Here is a 16,551-nt window from a genome sequence, read left to right as displayed (position 1 = left end):
TTAACTCACCATTTGATTGAAAAGATCTGATAAAGGTTCTTCAAATTTAGACAGGATTTAAATTCAGTTCTTTCTAATTAAAGTTTCTGCAGTTTTTACTGTGTTAAATCCTCAAAATGTAACTGGTCATAATTAAAGCAGAAAAAATTGCAAACTGATTTAAATTTGTGTGGCTGGACAAATGTAAAATACTTTTTGTTTATAAACTGCATGTATATGCAGTAATTAAGTAGCTGAGCATTTAGATTGCTCTAGAAATATTTAGCATGCAATGTACAAGATCTTTTAACAAAGATGTGTGCCACACATATTGAGTCAGACTGGAAACTTGCACATAAAATGTTTTTCATGTGCACAATGGGCCAGCAAAAATTAGAGGGAATATTATCCCCAGGTTTCAAAGTTGTTTTGCAGTGAGCTCAGATCTTTGCTCAAAAGGTATTGGCATGGGTAGTGATTGATATGTCATCGACACAGATCAAACTTTCAACTAGCTGTTGGAGGGATGTCACTTGTGTACAGGTGAATAGAGCTGGGGCAGATCCTTGTGGCAGACCATCTTGTAGAATAAATGTTCTACTTTTATGTGAATTCAGATGAACCTTTATTTTTCTATTAGAGAACATTTGTTATAATAGTTCTAGTCTTTTTTTTTTTTTTGGCAGTTTATTTTTCTATTAGAGAGCATTTGTTCTAATAGTTCTAGTCTTTTTTTTTTTTTTGGCAGTTTATTATTTTGGCTATTTTATACAGTATTCCTTTCTTCCATACAATGTCATAAGCTGATGTTAGGTCTATGAAGGTAGTAGTTGTTTTTAAATTCTTTCAGTATTCAGCTTCTATATAGATTATGAGGGGGCTGAGAGTTAGTCATAGCAGCTTCTGCCAGGTCTAAATCCATCTGATTCATTGAGTAAGGTAGCTTCTTTTTTTGGAGAAATCCTAGAAAAGATAATCCTTGGGCAGTAGTTGTTAGCATCATCAGTTGACTTGTTAGGTTTTGGTGAGATAATTTCGTTGACTCATTATCTTTGACTTGTGCAAAAGCATTAGGAGTCATTCATTTATTATTGAGGAGAAGAAATTAGACATCTAGGTTTTTGCTTTCAGGCCAAGAGGAGTAAGAAAATCTGGAAGGATGCCATGAATTTCAGGGACTTTACATGCTTTAGTTAGTTTTAGGGCTGCATCACTTTCATCTAGAGTTACTGGATTGAAGTTTTCTGTAGATGATGATGAGAAAACTTTTTTTTGTAAAGATGATGGATTTTTGTTATATGTGGGAATTTTGTGTTTAGTTTTCTGTGCTAAGATTTTTGCAACACATTTTGGATTTATGTTTTCTTCAGTTCTATTTGAAGTGTTAGTGCCTACTAGTCAATGGAGTGGCAACAAACTCAGATGCTCATATTACAAAGTGACATATCACATAATATCCTATTCTAACTGAATGGCAAGTGCCTGGTAAACATCATACCTAATTCTGAGTGTATTATCCAAACTAGGAAGTTTGGTGGCAGAAGTGTAATGATCTAGAGGCAGCTCTTCTGGTATGGACTCTGAACTTTGTAGTACCTGAAAAGATGAATGATGACTAATATGCAATGCTTCTTACATTGTGTCAATTTTATAGAAAAGAACATGTCTCTTTCAACACAACAGTGCACTGAATCATACCCAGATGCTAATGTGGTGTCATGGTTTGAAGAAAAATTATGCAGGGAAGAACTTTATTAGCCTGCACATTAGTCACAACTCAGTAGAGCACCTTTGAAATGAAATTTGGGTGCAGAATGGACCAGTACATCCAACAATAATAAATAGACTGGCAGATCATGTTGAAGGATGAATGGCCCAAAATACGAGATGTGTTTCAAACTACAATATTTTATTGTCAGGTTTACACATACTGTCAGCTACTTCTCTTCATATTTTCCCCCTAAACTGAGACATTTGCCATAATGGAGCAAACGTTTTTGTATCCCCTAATCAAAGTATTCTATAGCTTGTGTTTTGACCCAATCCTTCATGGCTATCTTCATGCCATCATTATTATTATTATTACGGGTGACTCCAAGGAGTCCTTAGACTCATCGAGGGAGGCCGTAAACATCAAGTCCATCACAACTATTTGACATTCACACAGTATCTATCATACTTTGTCTTGAACTCATTCACTGTCATAGCACCCACAACAGACTCAGGCAGCTTATTCCACTCATTCACCACTCTAAAAGTAAAAAACCCAGCTCTAACGCCCTTAGTAACCACACTCTTGCCCAGCTTCCATGGATGTCCCCTAGTCCTCCGACCACCAGTCCTGTTCTCAAAAATATCCTCTGAATTAATCCTATAGAAACCCTTCAGCAATTTGGATGTCTCAATCATATCTCCCCTTTTCCGCCTATCAACCAATTTCTGCAACCCACAAATCTTCAACCTGTTTTCATAAGGTTCATTCCATAGACCTGCTATCATCTTGGTCACTCGCCTCTGGATCCTCTCAACCTCCTCCCCATCAAGAGGAAACCTAGGTGAACAGATCTGGGCACAGTAGTCGAGATGGGATCTTATCAAGGCTCGATACAGAGGAACAATAACTTGCTTATCTCTGCTTGTCAAAGTATTCTTCAGCATCTAAGTGATTTGAAGAGCTGATTTAGCCTTTTGCGATGTGCTCCCTAAACTTCAACTCCCTACCAACACTCCCAAGTCCCTGGTCTCATCAATCTCCTGGAGTACAGTTCCACCAATGTGATATACTGCTGCTAATCTTTTCACCCCAAAATGCATAACCTTTTATTTTTCCACATTAAATTGACATCCATTCTCCTTAACCCAGACCACTAATCTATCCAAATCATCCTGCAAAATTCTGACATCTTCTGCATTCACTATTGCCCTACCCAACTTAGCATCATCAGCGAACAAATGAACAGTTCCTCTTAGATCCTTCCTTATATTGTTAATGAATAAATTAAACAGCAGTGGTCCAAGAACAGAACCCTGTGGCACACCACTAGTCACAGGCCGTCTTTTGGACTCTACTCCTGAATAAACTACTCTCTGATATCTCTCCATCAACCACCCTTCTATCCATCTCACCAACCCTATATCCATTCCCATATATTGCAGTTTATGGATTATGCTGTTAAATTTTTAGCTGCAAAAATCTCTTCAAGTGGAAAAACGATGTTAGTCATTAGGTGCAAGATCAAGGCAGTTGGAATGCCCCATTTGACACGATTCACCAGTAGAGTGAAGGTCGTGTTCTTGTGAATTAAAGCAATTCCACAGCTGAGGCAGTCAATCTGTTTTGAACAGATTGCCACAATTTTCTTTTTTGAGTCTCATTCATAGAAAACGTTTTCATTTATTGCTGTTCCTTGATGCATAAAGTTGATGCACAAAACACGGTACCTTCCTGAGATCCACTATGTGACCACTGTAATAATTACTGCTTAATCTCTGGTGTCACTTGAATAATCCAAGTTTCATCTCCTGTCAGAGTGTCGTTCAAAAATTTGCAGCCTTTATTATGATACCATTTCAAAAGGTTCAGTGCTGCCATCAAGCATTTTGTTTTGTGACCATCTGTGAGCATTTTTGGCATCCATCCTGTACACAATACTGAAATACAGTGCTGTTCCATATAGTGTAATATCAATTAATATCAACCATTATTTTAAGAGGTATGTCATTATTATGAGTCTTGGACTCTAATAAATGAAGCAGGTACTGATGTGGTGAGCAACACTATATGACATATAGTGTTGCTCACCACGTCTTGAGGATGGATTTAAAAAATGCCTTTCAGAGTTATAAAGCTTTGTTATTATTATTATGTAACACCTCCAGAGAGTTCAAAGACTCATTGAGATGAGGGCACCTACTCTACAACTCTCCGTCTCCACCACTAAATCCACCAGCTACAACTATCTGCAACTTCACCAATGCTAACTACTGCCCACCACCACTACTAGTATTTCCACAGACAATCACAAACATCCATGCCCATGACAAGATTCGAACCCACAGCCTTTTGGCTGGAGAGCAGATACGCTCTCCAGCCAAAAGGCTGCTTTCCACTCGGCCAACCAGACCAGCTTTGTGACATATAATAACAAAGATTTAAATTATTTTGATATATACATTCTTATTTCTATGGAAATTAGTCTTTCATGCTCTAGTGATAAATGCTCCAGCAATAATGATGATGTTTGTCATGTGAAAGATAACTTTTGTTCACAGTTATAAAGCTTGTTTTGTCACAGCTTTGTGACATATATAAGAAATCTTTAAATGACTTCATGATATATACATTCTTATTTCTATGGAAATTTGTCTTTCATGTTCTAGTGATAAATGCTCTAGCAATAATAATGATATTTTCAATATGTAAGGTAACTTTTGTTTCTTGTAAACAACTTTTAGAAGTAACAAACTATCATTAATAAATTAATACACAATCTGAAATTATGGATAAATTGAAACTAGATTTGGAATTTTTTGTTTTGTTTTTATTTTTTCACAGAAAGTAATTTATGCTCACCACTGGCCCAGTTTCACCTGGAACACCAGGAAGACCTGGAGGTCCTGTTAAACCTTGCAACCCAGGAAGACCACTGGATCCGGTTTTACCCTCAGGTCCACGTTCTCCCTAAACAATCAATAATAACAAAAAAAAAGTTAATCTTGCTCTCTTAAGCTAAATAATGCAGGTGGGTACATACACACATAATATATAATACATATAGCAGGATATAAACATATCATTACTATTATTTCTTCTTCTTATGATTATTATTTCTTCAGGGAGGAGACCTCTACACGGCCTTTTAAGGGATGCAGAGAACCAACCAAGTCTTCTGACCTGATGTCCAATCCTCACCTTCCTGTTGTGAATCGCATAAGCAGGTTACTGTTGTGAATCGCAAAACCTGGATGCTGAATGAATGAGGAATGGACTGGCACTTTGGGATTTAGCTAGCCAATTTGTATTATTTTTGGATTAAACTAAAATATGATACAACATTACGGAATTTCAAGAGCCAAAAGGTTTCACTTCAGCGATGTAAAAATTATTTAAATTAAGGGGATTTAAATATTTAATCCCACATTATTTCAAAGCCGAATAAGAAGCTCTAAGATAAGTGAAGCCTTTTGGCTCTTTATTTCATTAATTTATTTGTGCACCTTTATGACAACTCATACTGTAAAGTATTAAAGCTATTATCACTACAATCTTGGTATTATTTGGTCTACCTACTCACTGATGAGACCTCAATAAAGGTTGAAACTGGTTTGGGTACTAAAAGTTGAAACTGACCTGTCTCCCTTAATGTAAAACAACACACATCTCTTCGGGGATATGTTTTACATTAGGGCTAATACTAAGAACAGTGATCATAGCTTTATCCACCCTTACTGAGAGTTGCTTGGTATTATACTATCAGGTGTTTGCTTACACTTGGACTCGCCGAACTTTTATAGTTTGCTATATTCGGCATGAAAATCTTTATTATTATTATTATTACCCCAAGACCTCATGGAGTCAAAGACTCATCTGGGCAGGTCCTTTTATCACACCCACACACATCTCATCATACCATGTCTTAAACACACTCAAACTCCTTGCAGACACCACACTCTCGGGCAAGGCATTCCAATCATTCACAACTCTGCATGGAAAAAACCTGCCTCTCACTCCCCTACTCACACCCTCTTTATACAGTTTCTAGGGATGACCTCTGGTTCTCCCCTGATCTTCCACTATTCTCTGTAGAACTTCTCCACCATTGATTCTATAACAACCCCTTACCAACTTGTAGGTGTCTATCATATCTCCCCTCTTCCTCCTGTCCACTAGACTCAGCAAATTACATCTTCTCAATCTTTCCTCATACTCGACATTCCAGAGGTCAGAAACTACCTTAGTCAGTCACCTTTGGACCCTTTCCAACATCTCTTCATCCTTCTGAAAACCCGGTGACCAAATCTGGGCAAAATAGTCCATGTGTGGCCTAATTGAATCCTTATAAAACGGAACAAGAATCTCCCTACTCTACACGTCAGTGTCCTCCGCATCATTTCCAGAAGCCTTTGTGTTGTCTTCACAATTTTGGCAATGTGTCCCCTAAATTTTAGATCCTTATCTACTATCACCCCCAGATCTTTTATTTCCTCTACCTCCAACAATTATTCTCACCAAGTATAAATTCTGCATCCCATCTTTGTTTTCCAAATTTTAAAACCTTACATTTTGCAACATTGAACTCACATCCCCATTTCCATGCCCAATCACTCAATTTATTCAAGTCTTCTTGTAAGGCCACAATATCTTCACTACTCTTTATGGTTCGTCCTAACTTTGCATCATCTGCAAACAACTGAATATCTCCATCCAAATCTTCACCAATATCATTAATATACAAGTTAAACAGAAATGGCCCTAAAACAGACCCCTGAGGCACCCAACTAGTGACTTTCCTTTTCCTGAATATCGCTCCCCCATACACAACTTGTTGATAAATATCAGATAGCCAGTCTCCAATCCAATGCACTAATCTAATATCCAACCCCATCTGCTCTAGTTTGACTGTCAACTTATCATGAGGTACTCTATCAAAAGCCTTTGCAAAATCCAAGTATATTACTGTGTATCCTCCTCTGTCCAAGGAAGCAGTCACTTTATTGTAATAAGTAAGTAGATTACTAAAACATGACCTCCCTTTAGCAAATCCATGCTGTCCATCAAAGACAATACCATTGTTGTCAACCCAACTCTGGGTCCTAGTTCTCACAAGCTTCTCCAACAACTTAACCACAACACCTGCACACAGATAGGCCTATAGTTTGATGCTTGAGTTCGATCACCTCCTTTATGAAGGGGCACAATCTTGCCCTCTTTCCACTCTTTAGGAACTTGACCAAGTGCAAGACTCATATTAAAAAAATATGTCAAGGCAGGTGTCAACTCCCTGGCAAATTTCTTCAGAATATGTGGTGATATATTATCAAGTCCCACAGCCTTATTTACATCTAGTTTACTCAACTCCACACCTCTTGCTCACTTACAGTCAGTCTCTCTCGTCCCCATCATCAACTGCTCTCAATCTCTCCATGAAGTCACATTCACAAGATTGAAAGATCTTTATGAACTGCTCATTAAGTATCTCCACCACACATTCTGCAACAGCTGTCTTTATACCATTTTCTCCAATCAATGTCATCCTTCCATAATCATTCTTTCTTTTGCTGGCTACATATCGAAAGAATTCCCTAGGATTCTTTTTGGCTTCATTGGCTAACTGCCATTCATACCTCTCTTTAGCTACTCTCACACCAAGTTGCCCTCCTTGCCTGGTCTTTGTAGACCTCGTGAAATTGGTTATTTCCACTTTTCTTATGCTGCCTCCATAAAGGGATGTGTTTTCTTTGATTTCTATCTTAGAGTTTCTTATTCGGCTTTGAAATAATGTGGGATTAAATGTCCCCTTAATTTAAATAATTTTTACATCACTGAAGTGAAGCCTTTTAGCTCTTTATTTCATTAATGATTGATTTACACAATGTGACCCCTTTTTTATTATCTAATTGAAGTTGACACTTGAAATCACTAGGATAGATTCCAGAGGCACAGTGAAGCTTCTGACTGTCCATTATGTAGCTGATTATACTCACTTCCTCTCCTTTTATATCTCAGGTTGTCTCAAACTGTCAACATTTTGCAACTTTCTGAATGTTTCACTATTTAGGTTATAGGTTTTAGTGCATTTTATTTAACTCTCACCAAGTTGGAAAGCAAAATTTATTTAGCTTTTGATTTGATCCCTTTAATTGTATCTGATTAAAGATGAAAAGTTTTAAATTAAAATTTGAATTGCATACATTCATCATAAAATGTAGTCATAAGGTGAATATTAATTTCTTTACCTATTTTAAATAATTACAAACCCTAGATAAGGTTGGCAGATAGAAAAAAAAAACAATTCAGATCTCAAAAATATTAACAAATGGAAAGAGAAGTAGGATCAATATACTGAGCTTATTAATTGAATATAAAAAACTTGATTATCCTAATGAACCATACTAATTTCAAACAATGTTTGAAACTGTAGATCCACAAGTGTGTGTGTGGGGGGGGGGGGGGTAAAAGTCCTGCTTTATCAGCTGGATTTGATCTAATTAAATAATAAAATCAAATTTAAAAGGAGATACTTTTTAGTATAGCTTACATTTGCAATTACTATAACAAATCCATGGACAGACTCAATACAGTGAATGAATGTTCACTTTATTTATTTATTTTTATTTTAATGTCAATCCCAGCCCCAACTTGCATACACATGAGAGGCTGTAAAAGACATAGCATATAATATATCACACCATGCATGAGCAAACAAGGAGGAACTTGCTGATATGTTTTTAGAACTACTAGATGCCATATCCTTGGAAAAAAATTATGGAGAAATTCAAAGCACAGAGAAAGATAGAATGAAAGAGGATAATGTAAAGTTAATTTGGACATGGCAAAGAGGTTGAGTACAAGTTATTTGTAAGTTTTTAAGGCTTATGTACAAGTGGAGAAATAGTAGCAGCCAGTTCAGTGAACAGTGCCAGTGAAATAAGGCAGAAACAATGTCTATCAGAAAGTAACTAAAGCAAATTTGTTAGAGAAAGAGAAAAGTCATTAGTTACCAGACTGACCTTTTTTGGATAGATAAGAATTTTTAGGGAAGTGCTTTGTGCACCACTGTGAAAGGACTATTTTAAGGCAGGAGGTAAGGAGATTTTGAATTTATACAATGCTAGGAGTCATCACAACAAGCTAGATGTAATGTCTTGAGTAGAAAAGGATACTACTTTTCTGGAGGTAGAGAAGGCTATCATTATGTGTCCTTATTCCAGGAGAGGCTAGAGGTGCAAGTCAGCCCGAGAAGAGGGATCTGATCTTGTGTACCAATCTTACTATTAACAAAAGTGAAAAGAGGTGAAGTCTGGCCTTTCTTGAATTAAAAAAGAAAGATTGTGCTTTGGTAGCAATGAAGTTGACAAGGTTGTCCTCATTCCATTCAGATATGGTAGGCAATCAGTGCTTAAAGCATCGATTATGGAAGAACTTGTAGTTAGGATATTTGAGCATTACAAGGTTTATCAAAGACATTGCCATCAGCAAAAACGATGGATAAAACTTGAGGTTAGTGAGAAAAGATCACGTAAGAGGAAGAGCCTTGGTGAAAGTACATCCCTTGAGTGTTTGCTCCATTTTGTGGAGAAATCTGAAGTCAAGCTATTATGATATATGCTGAACAACCAGTGAGGATATCCTATGGCAATACAATTGCAAAGGGCAGACAACAGACTTTTATTTCATTTTCAATTACCTAAACTAACAATAATATATATTAAGATATTTAAATATCTTAACAAGATCATAAGATGATCATTTGATCAGGTCTGGAGTAGAGTGGGCCTTTGTGACAGACCTGATGGCTGGCTTTATCTTCCATCTTTGGAATGGTTCGAATACATGCTTTTTTTGCATGCTGAGGAAGAGATGGTGAATGAGTATGAAAGACTGCAATAAAGATGACATGGAATGGCTATTAATTCCAGAGTACAGGTTTTAAGCACAACCGAGTGAATGTCATAAGTACCCAAAGAGGACTTGATTGCATTTTTTTCTTATGGCTAACTACATGTAGCCATATCACTTGCTTAGTCCTTTGACAGTTAAAGAAACTGAATGCACCTGAACAAAAAATAATAATAATAAATAAACACATTTTTATAAGGAAGTCTTGCAAGAACACTGTATAGTGCTAACTTAAGAATTCAGAATCAGATTGAAAATATGTCACTATAAGAATACAAATTCATTAATCATAAATTTTATGTGAAGTGAAAATAAGAAAATGTTATTTAAATCTGTGAAACTTTTACAGAAAATAATTTTTGCAGCCTACAATGAAGACTGCTTTCCTTGTGCACTGCTTTTTAATTTAATGATGATAATGGGATCTGTCATTCACATTACATTTAACCCAGAAAACACAGAGCAAACTTTTAACTCTCAAGAAATTTAACATCAATGTTCTTTATATTTCATTTTTCAAGATGCTCAGTATTTTGATATGTTTCATTTATGAACAGTGCAAGCAACTGAAACAACTGAAACAGAAGTGAAAATATTGCCATTTTGTTGCATAATAACTTCAAGCTTCTTTTAGATGAATTAATAACCACCTTTATGAGGTTAGTCTATATCTAAACTAGAAAAGTCTAGTATAAATTCATTATCATGACTTTTGCACCAAGAAATTGAAGTCACTGAAAACGGGTTCTTAGCATTCAATCTTGATTCTACTATCTATGCAGAATCCTTAATCATATAATTTGCGTTGCATGAACTGTTGTGGTATGCTCCCAATTTCAGGCACTAAGAGCCACTTTCATTGCGTATAATAGTGCATTCCAAATTAGATGAAACTGTATTAGAGATTCAAGGTAGTGTAGGTAGTATATTATCACAAGCAACAGAACTTATGGCTAGATTGAAAATTTGACAGAAAAAGGTTTCTTCTCTTTTTTTCCCTGTTCCTAGGGTTAAAGCCCTGTACCATAGCCAGGCATAAATAGTAATTTTTCCCCATGACTTTTTTTTTTTTGTTTCACACCATGCAACAGCATAGCAAAAGGAAGATACTTCTAGTTAAGTCCATTTCCTTAAATGTTCAGCACACATGCACAAACTTTACGTAAATCACATTTTATCTGCTGATCCCCAGGTGTTATCCAAAAGTGCATATTCAGAACATGTTGACAACTTCTGTATAATGGTGCCTGTATATTTTTCACTATGAAAGATATCATACATATAAACAGAAGTGTCTGAACTATTTTTTTTTTTAATTCTTAATAACAACATATAACTGAAACTAGGAACACACACAAATCTCAGAATCACATATTCTGTACACTTAAAAAATGCATACTGAATGGTACATACATACATAAAATTTTAATATATCACAAACCAGCTTTATGTGTTATGACCACTTCGATCATAGTCAATAACAATTCTCACATAATTAATGCCAAGCATAAAAATACTTTTTGTAAATAGGGAAAAATGAATAGAGAAACAGAAAACTTACTGCAGGTCCCCGTGATCCATGTGCCCCAGTCCGACCTTGAATACCAGGAAATCCAGGAAGACCTCGTTCCCCAGGTGCACCATTTGGACCTGGAGGACCAGCAACTCCCTAAAAATTAAACATATAATCAGATATTTTTACTCAAACAGGACATTTTTTTTTTTCAGTGACTGACTTGGAAGAAATAATAATAATATATCATGTGAATGATATATTGTTATTTCTTAATATATCATAATTATTATTACTAGATGATATGAAAGAGTTTGTGTCCAAGTATAAAGAAACCAGACTATAAAAATGAATCTCTTTCTCTCTATCATTACTAATTTTAGTGAGCTACAAGATATGCAACTCCTAATACACTAACATATAATATTTTTAAATTCAAAATTAATATAAGAAAATAAACTGTTTTGACATTTGTTCATTTGCAGTTTTACAGATTACTTCAACCACTACCTGAATATAGGAAGCTTATAAAATGATCATTCCAATGTTCCTAATTTGTAGTTTTGCCACTATATATTGAAATCCCTGTCCGACATCAATTATTCCAACTGCACTTCCCCACAACAGAAACCCATGTGTCATGTAACTTAGAGTAATACTGTATATTAGAGTAGGATATAAGTAATCAGAAGAAATTTTAAGTTATCCCAACTCTTTTTTTTCAGGACTTGAAAGTGACTAATGAGAGGATATTCCAAAAGGGGTAATACTGTAAACCATGAAATCATTCAATATCTGCAAACCAAGAACTGGATACAAAAATTATAGAATGCAGACATAAAACACCGGTGACCAAGTGGCTCATTCTTTATTTTTTGCAAAAGTTTGTAACTGTTGATGAAACACAGATCCAGCATTATTCCTCAAAATCTAAAGAGCAACCTAAATCAAGCAACATCAATTTCCTTGCACTGAAAAAGACCATGAAGATCAAGGAGGTCCTATTATATGTTTTGTGGGGGACAACTGTAATTGGTATTTCCTTAATAGATGCTGTTCAAAGATGTTGCTGCTGATGTTTTTTTATTTTTATTTTTTGTTTCAATGGTTTCTGAACATAGCTGGGGTTTGTTGAGTGCCTCTGACAAACATGAGGATGAAAATTTATTCATTCTCTTAAGGAGTTTGATTCAGAGTCAGAGCTCCCTACCTGCCAGTGAGCCACATATGAGGGTGGATTGAAAAGTTCTCGGCCCAACAATGAAAAAACGAATTTATAATTTCAAAATTATTTTTATTTTTCAACTTAAGAAAAATCTCCCTTAAGACTAATACATTTATTCCAGTGATGCTCCAGAGCATTATCCCCTCCCTGTAGTGGTTCTCAGTAAGATCTGCAAAATACTCCTCTACAGCTGCAATCACCGCTTGATTCGAAGAAAAACACTGACCAGCAAAGAAGAGCTTTAGTTCTGGGAAGAGATAAAAGTCAGAGGAAGCCAAATCTGGGGAATAGGGTGGATGTTCCAACAATTCATAGTGCAGATTCCTTAATTTTCCCATTGCCAAAACACTTATGTGGGCAGGTGCATTGTCCTGATGAAAAATGACTTTTTTCTTCTGAAAACCGGGTCTTTTCTCACGAATTTTTTCATCTAGTATGGTTAAAAGATCGAAATAATATTCCCCGATTATTGTTTTACCCTTTTCAAGATAATTAATAAATGAAATGTCTTTAGCATCCCAAAACGCGATGCCATGACCTTTCCTGCTGATGCAAACCGACTTTGTCTTTTTTGGCACTGAACAACCGACTTCTGTCCACTGTTTTGACTGCTGTTTGGATTCTGGTGAATCCAAGTGTCATCCATAATAATAAATCGATGCACAAAATCAGTTTTATTCTTGTTAAAATGCTACAAGCACTGTTCAGAGATTTTCATGGAAAATCACTGAACACTGAACCGACTGGTCAAGGAAAAACATTGCCAAGTTGCCCATTGACATTGTAAAAAATGAATGTTTTCTTCATTAAATTATCTTTTTTCAAGTATTCATCATCATCATGCATATCAAGGATTTAGGCCTAGCATGGCCTGTTCCGGCCTTAGAAGTCATCGTTGAATCGTTTAAGAGGACATCCTGGTTTTCTTTTTCCTAATGGCTTGTACTTTATGGCTTGTTTTGGTAATCTTTTTGTTTTCATTCTTTGAACGTGTTCCATCCATTTATGTTTTTTCAAGTATCGATTGTATTTATTTATCATGAACCCGACTCTTACCTACGCTCTTAAATCTGAGTTTGTTTATTTTTATAGGATTTTATGTAAAGTATCAAATGCACAGCATTCCTTGTAAATCTGAAAACCATCTTACAATTCTAAATACCACAGTATAGCTTAGTGGCCCGTGGACTTGATTGAAAATTTTAATGTGGCCCACAATGGCTGAAAGGTTGAAGACTCCTGTATGAAGTAGTTTGTTTTATACAGCTGTCTGAAGCAAAAGTGTTGTCTGTCTGTCTGTATCCCTTGAAATGGATAAAATTGAGTATCGTGCAGTTATAAAATTCTCTGTCAAAGAAGGTTTAATGCCAAAAGAAATTCATTCGAAGTTCATAAAAGTTTATCGATGCTGGCATCAATGTTGGAAGTCACTATGCGCAGAGTATTCTCGAGATGCTGGTCCATAATCTGAGTTCTTGTCTTGATCTTTACATGCTTATTCTGGAGAAGAACTGCTCACATAAGTAAGTACTTCCTAACAAAGTGCACATCTTCAAAGCATGCTGGCGAAGATTAGGGAATGCATCCTCAGAAATGTAGTCTTTGTAAAATGTAAGCAAGGGCACATTGAATAATTTTTCTCTCAAAGAAGAGTTGTTTTGGAGTTCAAGCAGCTCCATTTGTGCTGAGCCTGGCATTTCGGCAGCATTGACACTGAATGGCATTGAAAATAAATCTAAAAAAGACTGCTGGTTACGAAAATTACTAAATCTCTCTTTGAACTCACTTCGCAACTGGCTAATTTTGTAGCGTATTCATCAAGAGACGAACAGCTGGACTCAGTGAGAAGCTGAAAATGAGTTAAGTCTTTTTTTTTGCGAGTTGTGCCTCCCAAAGTTTGAGCACCAAGCTCAAACTTTGGGAGGCACAACTCGCAATCCAAAGATCAATTGGTGCACAACAGAGTGTGCACCAGTTGATCTTTGGATTGTAGCCACATATTTAGGTCATTCATATGCAATGAGATGTCGGTCACAATGGCAAAGTCTGTCATCCACTTCGGATTGTTAAATTCTGCAATCAGATTCCCTTGGTTTGCATGAACTGCTGTATTTCATTCCTTAAGTCAAAGACTCTTTTAAGAACCTTCACTCTGCTCAATCAACACACATCACTATAATAAACCACATCGCTGTGATCCACTTAGCACTCTTGGGTCAAAAACTCTTGGAATTGACGATGATTCAATCCTCTTGCCCTAATAATGTTGACGATAGTCACAACAACTTTCATGACATTCTCAAATCCGTTTTCATGCACAAATTCTCCTGGTGGATTAAACATTGGTAATGGGTGAAATTTTTTCCTTCTAGTTTGGTTCTTTCTGTAGCAGCACAACAAACCCTTCATTCTTTCCCACCATAGCAGGGCCACCATCAGTTACCACACCCTCGAGGTTGGTTAAGCTGAGGTCGAAATGCTGAGCGTTTTCTTAGCGGCTTCAAGAATATCAGTGCCTTTCGTTGTTCCCTTCATAGGTACGAGCACTAGCAGTTCTTCTGTCACACTGAATTATTGATCAATGCCACGGACAAAGATAGCCAGTTGTGCTGTATCCTTCACATCTGTGCTCTCATCTAAAGCAAGTGAATATGACGTAAATTCGGATGACTGTTTTTTTTTTTGAAAGTTCCTTCAATGTCTTTGGCAAGTTCTTTGACAAGTCGTACTACAGTTACCCCAGACAAACTCGGTTTTTTAAACACTTCCTTATTATTTGGGCACAGAATATCCCCAGCAGCGATGAGACACTCTTTCACAAACTCGCCATCCAAGAAGGCTTTTGATTTTTTAGCAATTTTTTCAGCTATTACATACAGGGTGTTCGGGATAAATTTGACAGTTTCGTAAGGAAAAAGAAAATCTTCTTTGTATCTATTAAATTTAATGAATTGACAAAAAAACATTACAGGCAGAGTTAATTACAATACTATCAACAAGATTTACTCAAAATAACCACCATTAGCATCGATCACAGCTTCAATTCTGCTTCAGAACCTCGAACAAGCTGATGCTACAGTCTCCCTGGGAAGGGCCGCAAAAACCGTTTTAATTTTATCCATTAACTGGGCTTTTGTATTACTGGAAGTGCGATTGGTGTCTTTTTCAACTGCGCCCCATACAAAATAATCCATGGGGTTAAGGTCTGGGGAGTTTGGAGGCCAAACATTTGGACTGGTGAAGTCGTAGAAATTTTCAGACAATCATTTTTGACTTTTCCCAGAGGTGTGGCAAGGGGCCGAATCCTGCTGCCATACATACGGCCTATCATTGGCTACCCTTGTTATCCAGGGCTTGACTACAGTTAGCAACTCCACGAACAAAGCCCGAATTCCAATGCCAGGGTTCTTCAACACCTGTTCCTGCAGATTTGCGAGGAATTCTGCTGTACGAACGCAATCAGATCGTCTGCTAGGGATCTTTCTTCTTGCTACATCCTCGTAGTCACCATTGCAAGTCTCTAGTTCATGCCTGATTGTTTTTACTGTATTCAGGGAGCATTGGGCAGCAGTCGTAATATCCTTATTTTGATGGCGGGCACGGATCATCATGATACAAGTTATTCTCTTCCATGATTCAGGTGGGTTCCAGCTATCCATCCTTTCTGACATCTTGTATATGAATGAAGAAGGGTCCAAACTTTTAAATGAAGAGAAGTGTGTGTTAATACATGTAACTTACGGAAAAATATAATTAATTATAAATATGTCAAATTTATCCCGAACACCCTGTAACTTACTTTGATGCACACTTCACTCTCTTCCCTCTGCTTTTTAAACATACCCTGCTGGCATTTTAAATCAATTTGGAGATGGTTCACTTTGTCCATACGAAGCCCCCTTGAAGGTGATCGAAATTGACGCATGCTTTGTCTCATAGTGTCGTTTTATATTGTATTCATTTGATACTGACACTGATTCAAGACAAATTAAACACACTGGCTTATTGTCGATCGACACAAAAAAGTACAAATTGTTCACTTTTCATTAAAACCTGACAAGAATCACCTGATTTATGCTTTTTTCTCGTAGATGCCATGGTGATATAGGTGAACCCAAAAAATGATCCAAAATGGCCATGTAACAGTTATTATTCACTGAATATGTCTCATACTAATGAAAAAAGTCTGGCAATATAAAACCACAATAGGCTATG

The 16,551-nt window shown here is 36.5% G+C and overlaps 1 protein-coding gene across 1 annotated transcript in view; it reads right to left on the bottom strand.

Annotated features, from left to right (window-relative positions):
- The window catches only part of LOC150098992 (uncharacterized), a 700,419-nt gene that overhangs the window by 105,524 nt on the left and 578,344 nt on the right, over positions 1–16,551 (bottom strand). The window contains exons 37-38 of the mRNA XM_090405788.1: positions 11,160–11,267; positions 4,553–4,660 (exon numbers count right to left, since the gene is read on the bottom strand). Of these exons, the coding sequence (XP_090261914.1) occupies positions 4,553–4,660; positions 11,160–11,267 (216 nt within the window). The remainder of the gene's footprint in view (positions 1–4,552; positions 4,661–11,159; positions 11,268–16,551) is intronic.

The sequence above is a fragment of the Typopeltis vanoorti genome, chromosome 15 (genome assembly GCF_054136105.1).
Source record: "Typopeltis vanoorti isolate ZY-2024b chromosome 15, IOZ_Tvanoo_1.0, whole genome shotgun sequence".
NCBI lineage: Eukaryota > Metazoa > Arthropoda > Arachnida > Uropygi > Thelyphonidae > Typopeltis > Typopeltis vanoorti.
Note: the sequence above shows the minus strand (reverse complement) of the source record. Positions and strands in the feature narration are given on the sequence as shown.